Source organism: Vitis riparia, chromosome 16, assembly GCF_004353265.1.
Source record: "Vitis riparia cultivar Riparia Gloire de Montpellier isolate 1030 chromosome 16, EGFV_Vit.rip_1.0, whole genome shotgun sequence".
Taxonomy (NCBI): domain Eukaryota; kingdom Viridiplantae; phylum Streptophyta; class Magnoliopsida; order Vitales; family Vitaceae; genus Vitis; species Vitis riparia.
Genome location: NC_048446.1, coordinates 19,914,229 through 19,933,531, shown reverse-complemented (window position 1 = coordinate 19,933,531; position 19,303 = coordinate 19,914,229). Strand labels below are relative to the sequence as shown.

The window sequence follows — 19,303 nt, the reverse complement described above, 5'->3', positions numbered from 1 at the left end:
TTAAAATGAATTAAACAACAATTAAATAGTTTAAAGTTAATAGGTAAGATTATTAATTGGGTTAATTCAAATTATATTTATGTTATGTAGATTGATTCAAAAACTATCTATTTATTAAACAAGTTTTATATATTGACGTAAATTTGATTCAAACCTAATTATACTTAATTCAAACCCGTGAAAAAACATGTTAAGTTTGAATTATATTAACAAATCATATCAAACTTTACTACCACAATGATATTACCACCATAGCTAAAGCGAGGGCATTCCTCCCAATCCATCCAAAAAATCATCCATACCTCCAAATATATATTCATGTGACCATGTGCAAGTTAGCATTAGAATGACATTTGAAAAAATGAGTCACGTGCAAATTGTCCTCAAACTTTATAATCAATGATGGAAATATAGTGAGGCTTTTTTAGTACTCTCTATCCTTAATGAGATGGGTTTGAAATTTAAATAAACAAGTTATGAAGAATTTAAGGTTTTTTTTTTTTTTTTAAAAAAAAAACTTATGGTAGGTTTGAATATTACATTGTCTTGCCTCATTCCTGCCCCAATTATATATAAAATTAATTATGAAAAATAATTTATTTTATTTGTTAAATAGATATAACACTAATAATAAATTACTTTTCAATTAAAAAACTATAATATAGTAATTATTTATAAAATATATTTACTTTAATTTAATTAAAAAAACTCAAATATTTTTTTTTTTTAATCTTTCAAAAAAAATTAAACAAAATAGGATGAGGTGCGTATAGGAAATTTGCATATCCACCCGCCCCACTCATTTAGTTTTTTTTTAATAGGATAAAAATGAGAATTATTTTAAATAAATGAAGCAATAATGAAATAGAGGTGATCCATTTCGAACCCATCCCTATTAATAATATATCCAAAATAAATAAATAAAAATCATACCATAACATGTAATAGCCACCACAAAACATTACGATAAAACTAAAATAAAGGTTAAAAAAAAAAGAATAAAAACTAAATTAAAATTAAAATATATAACTAAAGTAAACATAAAAATAAGGATGGACTTCAAAGAACTTGGGCTAAGAAAAAGAGGGGCAAAATCATATTGGGCCAACTGCCAAGAGGGAACGAGTCTACATTGGGGCCTGTACTGGGTTAAGGACGGATAATGGATCATGATGGCCTAAATCGAGAATAGGCTTATGTTGTATTGGGGGCAAGGACAAATTCTCAAGGCAAAGAAAATGGTAAGGAAAAATTTAATGTTTTCTTATTTGATTGTTTATGAAAAAAATTGAAAAAAAAATCATTTGGATAAGCTTTCGGTTTTTTTTTTCGTTAAAAATAAAAAGTAATAATAATTTTTATTTAAATATATAAATTTACTTTATATCCTCAAACATTATTTTCAGTAATTTTAAATTTTAAGATTTTACTTTTGTTTTCAATAATTTGAAAACAAAAAGTAGGAAAAGTATCCTCATCCTAAGATATTGTTTTGACACTTTCTGTTTTTTGTTTTTCAAAATAAAAATGGGTTATAATTTTTATTTTAAAAACAGAAACTGTTATATTAAAAATATAAACTCATTTATGTTTTTAAAAATCACTTTTAAAATTTTAAAAATTTAACAAAATAAAATGTTTTTGATAATCAAGTATTTTACTTTATATACAAATTATTATTGTTTTTTTTTATCCGAAGTGAAAATTAAATTATTTTTAAAAAATAAAAATTATTAGAAATATCACTAAGCCGCAGCACAAATTTCTGCCGCCATTTTTCTATTTTTTTTACCATTTTCTTGGAAGCCCTCGGCAAGCCTTCTTCCCACCGGAGATACCCAATGAGAAGTGAGAACCACAACACAGTCGTCTTCCTCCTCGTTTCTATCATCGGCTCCGATCTCCGTCCGGCCACATCCTCCGTCTGGCATCCGTCCCCGCCGCCGACAGTCTCAGATACCGTAACAATAGTATCCAAAGTGAGAAGTTTTGATCCGGTGATCGGAATTTGGTCAAAGTGAGAAGTTTTTTTTCCTATGACCCCTTTAATAAGAGCACCTATTTACAAATTTACCCCCAAAAAATGAGAATTTTTAAATCAGAATATTTATAGTTTGAGAAGTTTTTTTCTTTTTGTCCCTTTAATCAGAGCACCTAATTACAAATTTACCCCCCAAAAAAAAAGAGAGAATTTTTAAATCATATCTTCTTCATTTTAAAAATATTTTTGTACAACCACGTGCTATAAAGGGCTCTCTAAGTCAAAAAGCACTTCCAATCACTCAGAAAAGTCGTAACAATTGGATGGAAAAAGGAATGATACCATATGATGCCATGTCCACTTACCCCCACTAATTAGAAGGATCAATATCCACTTTTTAATAACTACATTATTAATGAAGACTATTAATGACAACAATATTTCATAAGAACTAACACATATACCGATTGTTGCGGGACCGTCAACACCTCGAACTTTGGGTTTTCGAGAAGAGTTTTAAAGACTTAATCATGAAATATTCCTCGATTATCAAAACAAAAATTAAAAATTCATATAATTATTATTATTATTATTATTATTGTGTTACGTGGAACCATTTGCTATATAGTAATGATTACATCACATCAAAAAGGTTAAAAAAAACCTAAAAAAAGATAAATTTTTCGGTTTAGCTCACTTATCATTAACCAATCACTAATAGCCAAAATGAATCATAAAGAATTAAAAAATAAAACATGAAAAACAAATGTTACCTCCAAAGTACTAGCCGACACCCAAAATTTTCTCGAGTGGATGTAAAATCACACCACTTTTTAGGAAAATCACTTTTTACTATATTTGCTCTAATGGAGGATTAAGTGCACATGCTATGATTTTCTAGCAACTTTTTGTAGTCATCGTCCATCTCCTTAAATTATTTGTTTATATTCAAGTGTTTAATCATAGTTATTAGGCTTGATTTTCCTTTTCTAGTCACTTTTTTCAATTCTCATTAATTTCCTAAAATCTTAAATTGCTTTTTGATTATCTATTATTTTATTTGCATCGTATAATGTATTAGGAAAAATAAAAGCATATTATTGTGATGTAATAATACTGCTCTTAAGCTCGAAAATGGATTATCCAAATAATGATAGTTAAATACCATAATCGATTTAACATATCTTGATTCAATTTAAAAATTGGTATCATAAGTCGTTGGATCCATGGTTATAAGTTTGGACCTTGAGGGTGTCATGTACTATGAAGTCATGGGTTTCATGTGATGTGGTCAAAACCCGATCTAAAAAATAAGTTAAAAGTAATCTAAGTTCTTTTATTTATTATAAAATTATGAAGAAAATTAAATATAATAAAATTTATTTAAAAGTTTATATATTTTTCAAAATTTTTATTTAAAAAATGTTAAAAGGTTATTGTAAAAAAAAGAAAAAAAAGTTTTCTAAATACCCAAAATTCAAATTAATTGTCTCAACTATGAATTTTCTACCAGAAGTCATGAATTAAATTTTCTTTTCTAAGTCATGAACGAAACTATAAAAATTTGAGAACTATTCTATTTCATAGCACAAATGTTTTAATATTTATTTTTTATGAAAAAAGGATAAAATTGAAGGAAGAAAGCTTTTTTTCTTTTTTTTACAAAAATGTGTTATTTCAATCTTTTTTGTTTTCTTATGCAACATGATATAGAAAATATTCTTAAAATTAATTATTTTTATATAAAAAATTTATAATAAAAATGATTATAAACTAAAAAAATTTATTTGAAATATATTAATTTCTATCCCTATATACTTAAAAAAATATTAAAAAAGAAAAAAGAAAAAAGAAAATCTCTAAAAAAATAAAATTTCTGTGCTTTCTATGACATCTAACTTTCCCAGTTGAATCCAAGAATAGCTTGAGTTGGCATCATGTCAGCATGCAAATTTTTTTTAACCCTATCTGAGTCAGCAATGTTTAAAGTCATGTGCTGATTCACAAAACATCCGCCACATTGATAACTTCGAAGATGTGTCAGAATATTTTTAAATCTTGTTTTTTTATTAAATAATTATTTTAAGAATCCATCACCATCTACATTCAGCCTATCAATAAAATAATTTTTTTTCTCTAATTTGCGCCAAAGAAATCCATGTATAACCAATTGATGGGATGGGGATACATGTACAATCTTCTATCGCAGAGGAATTTTTTTCAGGCAGCAGCCCACGTGGCAAAATCTACTTGGTCCAGATCTTGGGGCCACGTGTTTAACAAATTCGAAAATTCCACGTTGGCCTCAAGGTCGGAGCACTATCAACGGTGACGAACCGCTACCTAGGTGGAAAATGGCACGTCATCAGTGACGTCATGCGCTCGGGCTTTGATTTCCGTTTTCACCCATACGTATCGCCACGAGGCAGGGCTAATGAGCGGTGGCGGTGGTGATCCCCTGCGCACAGTACGGACTCGTATCGTTACAAACCACTAAAATGAGAGAAAAAAGAATAAAAAAAATCCTAAAATAAATTCCGTGTTCTTCTTCTTCGATCTAATAAAATTATTTTTAAAAAATTATTATGACGTGGCAAAAAAGGTCTTATTCTCATTTAATATTTTATTGACTAAATTTTGGTTGGATTCATCGATATGAATCTAGATTTTGTCATACATAAGCATTGATTTTACTTGAGATGAGATCCCAATTACTATTTAAGAATCCCCCTTGATTCTTACCGTAATTATGTTTGGTTTCGGAAAACTATTAAGGAAAGAAAAAAAATGAAGGAAAAATTATTTTTTCATATTTGGTTGTCCTATACAAAATATAAAAAAAAAATATATAATTAAAATTAATTAAAAACTTATGTTTTTTTAAATTATTTAATCTATATACTCATGAGTTAAAATAAATAAAATAAGTTTAAAGTAACAAAAAAATAATTTATCAACTTTTAATCTATTTTTTTTTTATTTTTCTTCACTTTTTCATTTCTTCAACTTTTCTTTTTTATTTTCTTTCCCTTACATTTTCCTTCAAATTTTCTGAAACCAAACATATTTCATTTTTTTTTTCAAAAAAGAAAAGTAAATTTATTTATTTTTAGTTATAGTAACTAAAAAATAATTGGATAAAAAAATATATTGTTGCTATATTTGGTCCCAAAAAATACTAAAAAATGCTAAAAAAAGTATTAAAAAATCAAATATAATTAAAATTTATCAAAAATGTATATGCTTTTAAATTATTAAATCATAAATAAGTAAAATGATTTTGAAAATGCATATAAAAATAATTTATTAAATTATTCTTTCACTTTTTATTTTCTTTTATTTAATTGACAAATAATTTAATTTGAACATAGACATATTGGACCTACTTTTCAAGGAATTCCAAAATAATCATTCATAAAATTGACAAGTAATTAACCTCAAAAACCAATTAATTACCTTAATAAATAATATTTTTGGGAAAATATAATTATTTTTAGAAAAATGTGAGATACCCACAAATTTAATCCTCTAAAACTTTATAATTGAATTTACAAAGAACATTTATGAATCATTTTACACATTCTAAAACTAGAAATTTGACCTTTTTAACCTTGAAATATACGAAAGTTCTTAATTTTGATGTTTGGAGTTTGACCCGTCCATTATCATGGTAGATTTGTCTTTTTAAGTCTCAGTAAATGTTGAAATCCAATTGGACTTTATCCAGTAGTGACAGATGGGAAGCGGCTGGAGAGATTGGAGAAAGTGGCGGATGCAGAGGAGCGTAGCCCATTGACAGGACTCGCCTTACGACACTTTCTCAACATGCGCGTGTCTTCTCTTTTCCTTTATAAACGTTTCTCTCTCCTCCCTCCCTTTGCTTTTGCCGGTACACTCGAAACCCTAGTTTTCTCCTCTCTCTCTCTCAACGACGCCGTTTTCGAAGTGCCTCTCTAGTCCTTGTAATCTGCCGTTTCTAAGGTAATTGTCAGTTATTCAGGCCCTGCGCTCATCTCTATGTTTTTCCGTTTCTGTTTGGTTCCCGAGAAAACGGAGGAAAATGGTGAAAAATGTTTGAATATTGTGTTTCGTGTTGTCTTGGTTTCTGAAAAGTGAAAAAGTCTGCTTGACTGAGCAGTTGACTGCAGGTTTCTCTGTTGTGTTTTGTTGTCTCGTGTTTCGACCTGAGAATTTCGGTTTGTTTTCGTTTCCTGCGGTTTCTGGGCGACCGAACGGAGATTTAATGAAATTGTCCGGTTTTGGACTGATTTATGAGTGATGGCGCTTCTACTGAGCTGATTCTGTTGAGATTTGGCCTTGCATGTTTTTGAATTTCTTTATATTTGTTGAAAGTTTTTCACCGGTGCTGATTTTGTGGATAGAAGATGTGCTGATTTTCTGGATAGAAGATGTTCGAATTTATCTGATTATGCTCGGATTTTAATGGAATTGATGATAAGGATATCTGATTTGAGGGTTTTTTTTTCACTTCTTTTCTTAAATCCTTTTTTACTGGCTTTGTAATTAGTCTTTATGTGAATGTCGTAGATCTGGTAAACGAAATAGACAAATTGCTACTTGTAATTTTGCTTTATGCTGTTTGGCTGTGGAGGAAACAGAGGAAAAGCAGGGAAACATTTTGAATCTTCCTCTGTTTGTATTTTTAGTTGGTTTTTTAAAATGAAATTTACGAGTTGATGTACTGTTTGTTCTTTCTTTCTAAAAGGTTTACTGTCCAAAATCTCTCTCATTCTTTTTCATAAAGCAAATGGAGTACTGAGGTGTTTGCTACCGGAAATGAATGTTAAATGAATGCGAAGTGGTATTTTATTGTTATTCATTCATTTATATGAGAATTTTCAATGACATCTCTTTGTTCTCATCTTGTAGCAATAATAATAGTAATAATATAGTAATAGCGACGACAATAATATGATAATAGCAATAATAATAATAATTCCCTGTATATGACTTTTCTGCCTTTCATTCTGATTAGCATATTGTATACTGAATACTGATTTACATTTATCACCTTGGTACTTTCTGTTTCTCTAGATTGGGGTGCGTTTATGAATTTTTTTGATAACCTAAACATCCAATTGTATATGTATTTACCTAACCAGTTTTTCTTTGAGCATTTGGTTCCTGCTTCCTGCTCCAATAGATGGTAGTTTCCTGTGAATTTTTTGTTTTAAAGTTTAATGACCCTTATCTATGAAACCATTTTTTTTGTTTTAAATATGTAAAGAAATAATATAAATGGGGGATTTCCCCATTTATATTATTTCTTGTTGGTTGTTCAGGCCTGTGTCATGGATGGGTAATATGCCAAATTAATATTAAATGGGAGATTTCCCCAACTTTAATTGGTTGAGGTGCAGTTTCTGGTGAAATCCTCAATTTCCGGTGATCTTCATGTCTTCTGTTGATGATAGGGATTTTGCCAAGATAAAGAAATATGGATGGTTCACAATATGGTGTTGCAATCCATATATTAGATGGATAATTGACCAAAATTGAGATTGAATTGGTGATTTCCCCCATTGTTAATTTGTCAGGCATGGTATCTGGTGGTCCACGTGTACTCTCCTATGATGGATATTCACCAAGATGATAAAGAATGTGCATGGCCTGACAGTAATCCCAGTTGTGATTATGGGAGCCAATTTGGGACTAAGAGAAGGTCAAAATTCATATTAAATTGGAGGTTTTCATTAACATTAACAGGTTCAGATCCGTCTGCAAATTACCACCTGTATTCCGTTTATGATAGAGATTTGTTAAGAAACAAGTACAAGATAAGGGTTCTTAGCTATCAGGCCTCCTTTTTGAGATGAATGCTAGAAAAGGCAGTAACAGGGGAGGGATATTTGCAATAGACTCTTTGGTTTAAGGATAGCTAGACAGGTGAACATGCCTTCACAATTAGGTAGCTGGGTAAGTAGTGCACATGGGGTCACAAAAAGGAACACATACAAGAGTATCATTTTCTGACAGTTCAAATGAAATTTACCAAAATAAACCTAAAGATAGGGGAGTCGGGTGTTTAATGAGTAGTTACCAAATTAAACTCTGTATAGGCCCTGAGTAAAGTTATAAATTTCATAAGGAGAGATTGAAGCCTAGACCAAAAAGCCTTCTTTTCTAGAAGGGTATAACATCAAAATTCTCTTACCTGATTTGCCTTTCCTAATTCGCATTCTTTTATTAGTTATTGTTTTAACACAAGGCACTTTCTTTTTAAAACAAGTGTCATATTCCTCTGGAACTCAACAATCATATGTTGGAGAGAATTATTTTTTGTTATTTTGTTTGTTTGTTGCTAGAGGAAATTCTTATTCATGTATGCTAGTGTATTGTTCAAATGTGATGAATCATTTCTCAACGTTATGGTAATGCTGGTTGTTTATTGCTTTTACCAGCCAACTAATTCCCCTTCTAAGCCTTTTGTTGAACTATTAATTTTCTTAAAAGCTTAAACTTATAGGATTTGGGTTCATAATATATATCATATTCTCCAACACCCTCCCTCACATGTAGCCTTCTTTTTTTGGACTTACACGTGAGCTTAATAAATTGGACACATGACGTCCCACCAAACAAGATACCATGTTGAACTACCAATTTTCCTAAAAGTTTAAGCTTGTAAGATTTGGGTTCACAATGTATATCATACTCCCCAACACCTTTTATGTGAAACCTTGGGACTTTACCTATTAAAAAAAACTTAGGATACTTGGAGTATTATAGAAAGTTAATCTATGCTCTTAGTTACTTTGTTATACTGTTCTTGAGCATTTCAGCACATAGCCATGATCTTTTTCCTTTGCTTTGGCATGTTATCACATTCTGATGAATTTTTTTTTTTGCTGTGGAACAGGATGATTGAATTCCAGAGGGTTCTTGCAGTGGATATGAATTTTTCTTAATTTATACTTGCCAGCTGCTTCTGACTTGTCAGAGTTACTATCAACTCTTACATAGAATGGACCGCTGTGATACATCGGGATTTGTCAGTGGGGGTGGGGTATACTCTCTTGGAGACCCTCAAACCTAGTTTTGTTTCTCTTTTCTTAGCTACAGAAATCAGAAAAGCATTTTTTTTAATTATTAATTGAAATTCTGGGTTGGCTTAAATAAGAGAGCTCTCTGTCTGCTAAGGTTACATGGACAACATCTCTCGGCATTTTACTGCTAACTTTACCTCAGCTTCATCCAAGCATCCAGGCATTTTTGGTGATCCAGTAGCTAGTTATCCTGCAGACACAGCCTTAAGACTTGATCTGCCAGGTGTTCCATATCCTTATCTCCTAAACTCAAAGGGAGCCAAGAGGAAATTCGACACAATTGATGGACCCAGGAGGTTGCAGGGTGGCTCTTCCCTTGTTTTTGGGTTAGGCCATTCATCGAGTTCCTCAGATAGCAAGGGGAGTTCAGCAACTGCTTGCACTACCATTTCCTCAATGAAAGAAACTGAGGATGACTTTTTGATGGATCTTAATCTAGACTTCAATCTCCATATTGGTAAGGAGAGGACCCTTAATCCAAAGAAGAATTTCCATTCAACCCCCAAGGGACTGGAAGTGGAAAAACCTAAGCTTGACCTTGTACTAAGTCTGTCAAGTGGGTATGCTGAATCTGATATTACCAGTGTTACCCCTGATTCTGGTCCATTTCAGAGTAACGTAGAGATGCCAGTCACACCTAGCACAGTTGAACTTGTTGATGAAGGATCAACATCACTTAGATGGAAAAGAAGGCATTTTCTGCCTCCATTGCATCCTCTGCAAAATACGGATACTGCTGCTGGTTTTATCCCTTGTGCTGTCCATACTGATCCAACTCCAGTTACTCTGAGCCTTCCACCAACTGTGATAGCAATGCCTGAAAGTTCAGTGTCCTCTGCTCTTGAGACTACAAATGGACAACAGCAACGCAGCACTAGTGTAAAAACCTGTCAGGTTGAGGGATGCTGGAGAGGAGCAAGGGGTGCTTCTGGTCGTTGTATTGCCCATGGTGGTGGTCGTAGATGTCATAGAATTGGCTGTCAGAAGGGAGCTGAAGGCAAGACTGTATTCTGCAAAGCCCATGGGGGTGGGCGAAGATGCCAACATCTTGGGTGCACAAAGAGTGCTGAAGGCCGCACTGACCTCTGTATCGCCCATGGCGGTGGCAAGAGGTGTAGTAGTGAGGGTTGCATCCGTGCTGCAAGAGGGAAATCCGGCTTGTGCATTCGTCATGGAGGGGGCAAGAGATGCCGGATGGAAAATTGCACAAGGAGTGCAGAGGGATTCTCTGGTCTCTGCATTTCTCATGGAGGTGGTCGCCGCTGCCAGTATCCAGAATGCACAAAAGGTGCTCAGGGGAGCACAATGTTCTGCAAAGCACATGGTGGGGGCAAAAGGTGCACAGCTCCAGGGTGCACAAAGGGTGCAGAAGGTAGTACACCATTCTGCAAGGGCCATGGAGGGGGGAAAAGGTGTACATTTCAAGGAGGTTGCACAAAGAGCGTGCATGGAGGTACCTTGTTTTGTGTAGCTCATGGTGGGGGCAAAAGATGTGCTATACCTGAATGTACCAAGAGTGCAAGGGGCCGGACAGCTTTCTGTGTTCGTCATGGTGGAGGGAAAAGGTGCAAATCTGAAGGGTGCGGAAAGAGTGCACAAGGAAGCACTGATTTTTGCAAAGCTCATGGTGGGGGAAGACGCTGCTCTTGGGGTGTGCCAGGATCAGGGTTTGGCGACCAAACTACCACTCCTTGTGATAAGTTTGCTAGGGGGAAAACTGGCCTTTGTGCTAATCACGGTGCTCAGGTGCAAGACAAACGGGTTCATGGTGGTAGCACACTTGATCCTACGCTGCAGGGACCAAAACCTAGCATGACTGGAAAGATGAAAAATATCATCACTTCTGAAAACGTTGGTGCTGAGGTAATGACAACAGTAGGCAGCGGAGGGAAGTTGTTGGGTGTTAATTATTTTGGTTCACCAGGCTTTGGACATTCTATGCAGATGCCAACCCAGGACAATGCTGGTCCAGTTCAAATTTCACTCCCAGAAGGCCGGGTTCATGGGGGAAGCCTTATGGCAATGCTTAGAGGTGGTATTGGTGGTGTCGGGGCGGCAAGCAGCAGTAATCAGGCTGTCTGTGGCCCATCCGTGCAAGGAAAATCATACACCCTGCCCCTTGATTGGATGGCAAGTAGTGGTAACCAATCAGTTGGTGGTCCATCAGGAGGAGGAAAATCTTACCCTGTTCCCCATGGTTGGATGTAAGCATATCTCGGTCCTTTTCGTTGGATTATGTTCTTATTAGAGCTTCATCTACATCTAAATTGTGTGCTTTTCTAGTTTACTTTGGTTGGGGTTCTGTTCTGCAGAACATTAGGATGAGAAAATTTGGGCTCTCACTTAATTGACTCGCAGGGCTTAGAAATGGGTCGCTGTGTAATAAGAAATAGGGCTAGTGTTTTGGATTAGTTGAATTGGTGGTGTTTCTCATGTAAATATTGGTGCCATTAGGTTGGGAGGAGAGAAGGGGGGGAAGAACTCTTTGTACACAGCGTTTTTTTTTTCCCTTCTTTATGTTCATTTGTAAGTGAAGTCAGTCTCTAGTTGTAATTAGTATGTTCTGTAAAAACTTAGGATTGTGGTTAGGGGGGTCGGTGGTGGGGGAGGAGACCATGTAAATAAGGGTTGTAAATTTAATTCTATGGTTTCCTTTGTTTTATAATTTTACTTTATCTAATTATATAAGTATTTTAGTTCTAATCATGATCAAGGTATGTTCCTGGTTTGGTTGAGTTACTGGATTCGTATTCTATGGAGTGAAACACAAATCAACCAACCTGACCTCTTTGCAGGGGAATTGCTTTCATCCCCGCATCAAACGAGGTTACAATTCACATCGCTTTTCGTTTTTCACCTTTTAGCAAAATAGATTTTTCAAAACTTCTCCATTTTGGTTAATTTTTATACACGTTGACGTATCTCTTAATCAGGATTAGCACTTGCATGCATTGCATTAGTTTGTTGTCTTGCTAAAGCAAAGGCCAATTGGATATTTTCCTGTCCGGCCCGGCCTTTTGGACCGGGCCCAAGCTCCAGCTTGAAAGCGTCTAATTATGGGCCTAGAAGTTGTCTTGGACCTTGTAAACGATCTTAGGGTCCAGGCCCATTTGAGCCTAGGGCTGACTTCAAGGTGGCTATTTCTGGACCTGGGCCTCTTCTGGACCTTAAGGTCTGATCTTAGGCCCAAATTAGATTTGCGCCCAATGCTGTAAACTCATGTGGCCCAGCCCAGCTCTCAGCCGATTTGCAAACCATTTCGCAAAGTTCCTAGCACTTAGCCACGCTAGAGGTTCTATCTCGGAAGTAGATAAGGATTGCTCTTGCCATGCGCTCAAGGGCTTGAAACCTGGTTTCACATCTTTTATCCACGAATGGGGTTCAAAAAGACTGACTAGGCTTTGAGTAGCAGAGGAAAAGGCATGCTGCAGTCAAGCGACAACCTGAGATGAAAACGATGCAATGTGTTCAAGTTTGAATTGTAAAATCATGGATTCTTCTTCAATCTCCACCTACCTCCATTATATAATTGAAAAGCATCACTAAAAAGATTTATACTATTACTACACACCAGGATAAATCTTACTACCGCACACAAATAGAAGGGTGCACCAGCAAGGTTTTCAAAGGACTCCAACTAAAGCAGCATGCTACAACATTTAACCGCCATAATGAAACAAAAAAGGATGAGATAACTGAATGGAGAATTGAAAGTCTGCTTGGGCAAGAGTAGGGTAAATGTCCGAGTGAGCCAAAGCCATGCCAATCCAACATCTGAAGCCACCAAAACTAATTTCTCTAGCTGTTTTAAATTATTCGGCCCCAGCTGCTATGCAGTTCTCCATTCTTTTTACTGTCTTAAACTTTCCTGACCTGGATATTGTGTGTGGATTGGAACCGCCAGATCGGCTGCCGGCCACTCTGAACAAGAGCCACCTCTTCTCCTTCCTTCACCATCCCTTGCTTCTGTATACATGCAAAAACATTTACATTAGAAGAAATATCATAACTGTACTCCTTGCAAACATACAGAGGCCTGGAAACATAAATACCAAGGACGTGTGGGTTGTGTGTTTGGTGGAAGGGGCTTCACTTCAGCTGCATATACTATGTGATTAACTAGGTTTCATGATAAATTTTTTATCAGGGTGGTCAAAAGTCCCCTTTCTTCAATCTTATCTTTCATATTCCCCTCTGAGAAAAGGCCCACCATTTGAATGGTGCAAGGCCAAATAACATCATTGGCTGGTCATAACGTGTCCCATTTGCGAGCAACAGATTGTATAAGGTACAGATGGGTTCAACTGAAGCCATGAGCCCAGATAAAGAGATGGATATTTGATGAGGTTTCCAGGTTGAAGAAGATGGTTGAATAGCTATATCAAGAACTAGGCGGAATCTTGTTTCTGGTAGTTACCAACCCACTGATGAGCAGATTGGTGCAACTCAATTGCTGCCTTATAAAATGGATACAAATGAATAGATTTTTGAAACCTTACCTGCAACAAAGTCAAGGCATTTGCAAAGGTTTCTTCGGCATCATCTGAGAACTCCATGTATATGGGACATACCCCTTGGTACACGGCTAGTCTCTGTTGTACTCTCTCCCTGCATGGCCATTAAAGTAGGTAACAATATCAGTCAATTTATTGAATTTGTAAACTTGATTTACAGGAGACTGCAACTTGCATTACCTTATCTAATACTAATCAGGTTGTCCAAGCAAAATGAAACTGGAACTAGCCATTTTTTTATGATAGTCAAATTTATAAATGTACACAAGCTACAATAAAGGAGTGCTTATGGCATAGTCAATATAGCCAGACCATAAAATTGATTCTTTCAAATTATGGAATAGAGGGACTGAGATTACATCCCAATCACCGAAGAGTATGTAACATATTTGGACAGGCAGTACAGCCTCCTACATGCATACTTGATGGTAAAACTATGCAGATTATATCAGTCGAGAATAATAGACTTACTCATTTGTAAAGGCAAATATGGTGCCAGAAGGTCGATAATGGCTCAGAAGGATAGCCATGAAACCAGTTCTAGTGAAAACAACTATTGAAGTACCGAGAGTATTGGACATCATGGTTGCATGGAAAGCAAACATTTCGCTCATATGGTTCTACAGAGAAAGGAAGCTTATGGTAAGTATTCATTGTTAGCAGTCAAAATGGAGTACAAATTTAAACTTTTTTTAAAAAAATTACATTACAAAAACAAGGCCAATGCAGCATTAAAATAAATATAAAGGATATGTTAAATGACCTTGAAAGCCTGACCAAGATTTGGTGGCATTGGGCTACCAACCAAGGTTGCTTCAGTTCTTAAGGAAACTGTATGCATGACTTTCACAGCTTTCAAGGGAAACCTGCATGTAAGTCAAAACCAGTTAATTTAATTGTGTTAAGCCATAATCATTTGTATTAATAGGCCGCATGATTAGAAGCTTTTCAGTTTTTTTGGTAGTTATATCACTAAAAGTTTATATTTGGCCTTCAATCCCAGTGCTGCTTAAGACATGACACTTCAGTAACTCTCAATATGTAATCCTAATATTCTAACCAAATTCTGTTCTGCAAACATTCCTAATCAATCCAATTTGAAGATTGTTTCCCTGGGATAGCTCGATTCTAATAGCATTATAGATAGTATGGGATCCCCTCAACACAGTACACAAACATATAGAATCACTTTGGGGGCTTGCAGTACGCTGAGCCTCAAGTGCCAAACATTTTTTTCCCAATATGAAACAAGGTGCTCCCATTATCTCCAGCTACATCTTAAGGAACTAGAAACTCCAAGAGAAAGAGCTTACTTTCCATGAGCAGTTTCTCCAGAAAGCATAACTGCATCAGCACCCTCTCGGACGGCAATGGCAATGTCTGATACCTCTGCTCGGGTTGGTGTTGGGTGAACAATCATGCTTTCCAGCATATTGGTTGCTACAATAACAGCTTTTCCCATGCTACGACATATCCTGATTATCTCTTCCTGCAGTTTGAAATGTTGGTAAATACTCAAGTAGATGCTTGTTATAAAACATGAAAGGCACTTCTGGAAGACCCTATTATCTCTATCATCTCTTCAATCAGAAACAAAGAAATTACCTGTAGCAATGGGACCTCCTCAATAGGAAGCTCGGCACCAAGATCCCCTCTAGCAACCATTGCCTAACAAAATGTTTTCAGCATTTAGATCCATGAACTGTCCAGGTCAATCATAAAGCCTAGTTGCAAGGTCTTTGATATCTGAATTAAGAAGCATTTCCTAGATCTTTCTCCATGTTTTCACAATGCTAAACTCAGCTCAATTCACATGTCAGAACTCAATTCTTAAGAAGCTGGGAAAAAAAAAAAGGAGGTTTGGCTATCAGCAAGGAACCAAACCCACAACTACTTCTGTTCAAATCAACAGTTAAAAGATACCTCTTTTTTCTAGTAACCCAGACACCAAAATCTAAGATGAAACTAGACAAACTTAACTGGATCTCTATCGAAAATGTAATTAATCCATAAAAAATAGCAGTACTAGAAGATGCAATACAAAGATTCAGATGATTACCCCATCAGATGCGGTAATAATTGAATGTAGATTGGGAATGGAGTCGGCACTTTCAATTTTAACAATGACATGGATATCTGCATTACAGCCTGCCGAAACAAGGTAAAGATTATAAATGGTGAAATTTGAAGCAAATTACAGATCAAGCAAGTTATTTAGTTATTTCTAAATGAATATCCTAAGTATTTACTTTTCAGATAGTTCTTCAATTCATGGACTACTTTTGCATCTTTAACAAAGGAGACTGCATAAAAGTCCACTTTATTGTCAACACCAAACTTGATATCATCCCAGTCCTTTTCTGCAGCAAATCAAAGCAAATTGTTATTTTGAATTGCAAAACAAAGCATTTGCTATAAGCATTGGGGACTCATTCCATGTCCAACCAGTAATTGATGGCAGTGTTGCACTTTTTCCTCGAACATTTAGATGCCTTCTAGACTTGAGCTCTCCTCCATCAACAACTTCACATTTCACTGAATCTCCAGTCTTGGACTTGACCATTAATGACATCATACCACCTATAGCATAGATCCAGAGTCAGGGGCTTCAAAAATCACATAAGAAATTTTTATTGCTTCAAATGATTTCACATGTTGATCTTCATATTCAGAACATTTTCAGAGCACCCAAAATTTTGCTTGGCAGAAAACAAGGATGCAAATCCAGATTTTCAGCTAGTGTTGAAATGTGAAGACAACTCTGCCCCAAAGAAATTTATACTAACCTTTTTTTAGTAACTAATAAGATGACAGTAATACTTAGCTTGAAACAAGTGATTCATCAAACTCCCTATTGAGGATATTAAGAGTTCCGAGGTTGTGGAGCCCAGGAAGTATTGAGGTATGGAATTAAAATTGTTATGATGATTTAGTTCATGATAATCTTTTATGTACAATATCCACTGAGAGGTGACAACTAAAGCAGGAAACCCGTCTTCTGGATGTTAAGGTTTCTGAATTATGAGATAGTGAACAGGTATAGCTTCCAATCATAATCATTTACTAGAGCACTTAATACTTATATCACTTAAGTATCTCTTTTTACAACCTATGGAGCACTAGGCTACTGAAAGTTGTAAAGAAGGAGGTTCTAATTGCATTGTCGAATGGAAAACCTCGATTTCTAGACCATGATAGTCCTTTTTCATACTTTCCACAGGGAATTATAATTTATTTATCTAGAAGCCCTTTGGTCCCTTTGGTTTCACTTTAGTACTTAGACAATATTAGATGTTGACACCAGTATCAGATAAATTTCAATAGACTAGAGATGTGCTGCTGTGCATAGGCATTCATACAAAAGGATAAATAAGTAAACAATTTTCCCAAACAATGGTTCAAACTCAACAGAACATGTAAAGTGAATTGACAATAATTCAAAAATATTAGGCAACTACGCATGAAAATTAATTTCTGCCTAATTTAACTGGCACCCTCCTGTTTGATAAGAAGAGTGTCACACTTAGGCAAGAAAAAGTAGGAAAAGTTAATTGAGGATAAGTGGGTGAACAAACTGATGGATAGTAAAGGAAAGAGGTTAGTTACAAAACCTATTTGTATGACAGAAAAAACATGGTTTCATACCATCCACGAGAAGCATGTCGCCCATTTCTACATCATTGACAAAATCATCATAGTTAACACTAACACAATCTGCTGTCCCAACGCCTCTTTGAATTGTGAAGGTGAATTCCTGCCCACTTTTTAACATGATTGGCTGGGGCAAGTCCCCACTCCTGACCTCAGGGCCCTGGTAGCAAAGAAAAGGAAGTAAACAAGATAATTGGCAAGTAAGAAGGGATCCACTAAATGAAGGGTATTATCTGAGCATTCCAACAACTAAGTAAACTGGTCAATTTAAGCAACTGAATGCAGCAACATAAAATGTAAGTAGGACAAAGAACAACTAGAAAACTTGCCTTGGTATCAAGCATGATTGCAATGACATTATCTTTGGATTGTGCATTATACTCTTTTACCAAATCAATAACCTTCTGATGAGATGCATGATCTCCATGAGACATATTCAGGCGGGCTACATTCATTCCAGCCTCAGCCAGCTTCCATATCATTTCCCGTGTGTTGGTGGATGGACCAATTGTGCAAACAATCTTTGTCTTGCGTCTAACCGTTGGCTTAGACCACATACCAACAGATGTCTCACCAAGCTGTTGAATTCCCCGTAAAAGATGATATTGCTCCTCTCCCTGATCAGCATAGAGCAACAAAAAACCGGTAAGATAAGTACTAAGTTGCATTGAGGATTACCTTTGCAGCTGTTTGCTGCTTCTGATAGAAATATTTCCAGAAATCAAACATGATGTAGAACTAAACTGCAGGTGGAATAATCATTAAACGTTGATGCTGTTATTATAGTGGAAAATAGCAAAAAGGATAATTAAATAAAGTTGACAAAACTACATGATCGTTACAAAATTTGTATTTTGTTGAGTTGCAAAGAAATTTAGGGAATTATACTAAACAAAAATTCACAATCCTTAGGCTCCATTTTGACCTCTGAACACAAGAAGGAATCAAAAGGAAGTACTGTAATAGCTTAAAATGGATACTTTCTAAAAAAATATCCGGCAATGACTGTTCCTTTCCCAAGTTCTTCTAGAGATCCAAAATGAACCTTCAAATGTTCAGTACTTGAGACCAAGAAACAAAGATTTCTGCTCAACCGAGCTTGGCATAACCATTAGTCTTATTAAAGGCAAGTCTTTCATTTTCCAAAAACCAAATCAACATAAAACATTAGATTCACACATGCATTCACTTTCTCAACAACCAAACAGAGAGTAAGCAAAACAATAGCTTACGTTCTAGAATTACGCAGAAAGCACAATCTACCGATCAAGCTGGCTTACTATAATCAAAATGATAGCGCTCGGTTCAGTTTCCAAGAAAACGTAGCATAAAAATAAAAAAAGTAAGCACGATAAAATCTCAAACTTCCGCTCCCAATCACCACAAGCCTTCCGCTTCAAAATCACATTTCCACTTCTTATCCTCCACTTCCTCGCAATTCCTAAGTTTTGAAAACCATACCAAAAAACAAAGCCCCACCCTCAAAATCACTCTCTTTCCGTCCCTTCCTCTTAATTCCTACGTATCGAAAACCATCCCAAAAAACAAAGCTCCAAATTCAAAATCACACTCTCTTTTCCTCCAATTCCTCAAGAAGAAGAAGAAGAAAAAAAAAGTAAACCAAACAGTACCACCACAAACCTTCGCATCCTCTGGTGTGACCGGAACAACCTCCGTCTCAGCTCGCACAGATCTCTTCGCCGCCGCAATCGGACCGCCCCTCCAAGCCACTCTCCGGCTCCTCCGCTCTTCGCGAGCCAACACTTTCGCAGCGAAACCGGAGGGCTTCAGCTTCTCAAATCGCTCATGCACGGATCCAGAGCTAGGGCACAGAATCGAGCTCTGAATCGCGCGAGTCGCCACCACCTGAGCCATTGCAGAGAGAGAGAAAAAAAAAAAAAAAAAACAGAAGAGATAGAAACAATGATCGAGAGAGAAAGAGGAGGTGAGAATTGGGTGGAGGGTTGTGGAAGATTAAGCTTGGAGGTTAGGGTTAGAGAATGCGGTGGTTGAAGAAACCGCCGCTGAATTTGGCGGAACTTGAAGCCTTCCTTCTCGTTTATATCGAACACGAAATGTAGAGGCCTTTT

The 19,303-nt window shown here is 35.8% G+C and overlaps 2 protein-coding genes across 3 annotated transcripts; one reads left to right on the top strand and one right to left on the bottom strand.

Moving 5' to 3' along the window:
* The first annotated feature begins 5,856 nt into the window (after positions 1-5,856).
* LOC117934310 lies at positions 5,857-11,713 on the top strand. 2 transcript variants are annotated; one of them, XM_034855996.1, is made up of 2 exons: positions 5,857-5,962; positions 8,862-11,713. In XM_034855996.1, exon 2 carries the CDS (start codon positions 9,148-9,150, stop codon positions 11,254-11,256), a length of 2,109 nt encoding a protein of 702 aa, XP_034711887.1. In that variant the 5' UTR covers positions 5,857-5,962; positions 8,862-9,147; the 3' UTR covers positions 11,257-11,713. The 2 variants fall into 2 exon arrangements, with proteins under 2 accessions (XP_034711887.1, XP_034711888.1); XM_034855997.1 differs by lacking the exon at positions 5,857-5,962 and adding an exon at positions 7,416-7,664.
* An 829-nt stretch (positions 11,714-12,542) lies between these two features.
* On the bottom strand, positions 12,543-19,300 carry LOC117934311 (plastidial pyruvate kinase 2). Its single transcript, XM_034855998.1, has 12 exons — positions 18,855-19,300; positions 17,543-17,830; positions 17,208-17,373; positions 16,008-16,142; positions 15,812-15,922; positions 15,622-15,710; positions 15,168-15,230; positions 14,876-15,051; positions 14,326-14,428; positions 14,034-14,182; positions 13,548-13,656; positions 12,543-13,014 (listed from the first exon to the last, which is right to left on the bottom strand). The coding sequence occupies exons 1-12, from the start codon at positions 19,086-19,088 to the stop codon at positions 12,907-12,909; spliced, it is 1,731 nt and encodes a 576-aa protein (XP_034711889.1). The 5' UTR covers positions 19,089-19,300; the 3' UTR covers positions 12,543-12,906.
* Between the last annotated feature and the right edge of the window lie 3 nt (positions 19,301-19,303).

Bases quoted from the DNA above. Each gene is read 5' to 3' on its own strand.
- LOC117934310 (XM_034855996.1), top strand. From the start codon at position 9,148: ATGGACAACATCTCTCGGCATTTTACTGCTAACTTTACCTCAGCTTCA.
- LOC117934311 (XM_034855998.1), bottom strand. From the start codon at position 19,088: ATGGCTCAGGTGGTGGCGACTCGCGCGATTCAGAGCTCGATTCTGTGC. The intron at 15,231-15,621 runs GTAATCATCTGA...ACATTTTGTTAG, and splicing joins TTATTACCGCATCTGATGGG to GCAATGGTTGCTAGAGGGGA. The intron at 14,429-14,875 runs GTAAGCTCTTTC...ACTTACATGCAG, and splicing joins GGAGAAACTGCTCATGGAAA to GTTTCCCTTGAAAGCTGTGA.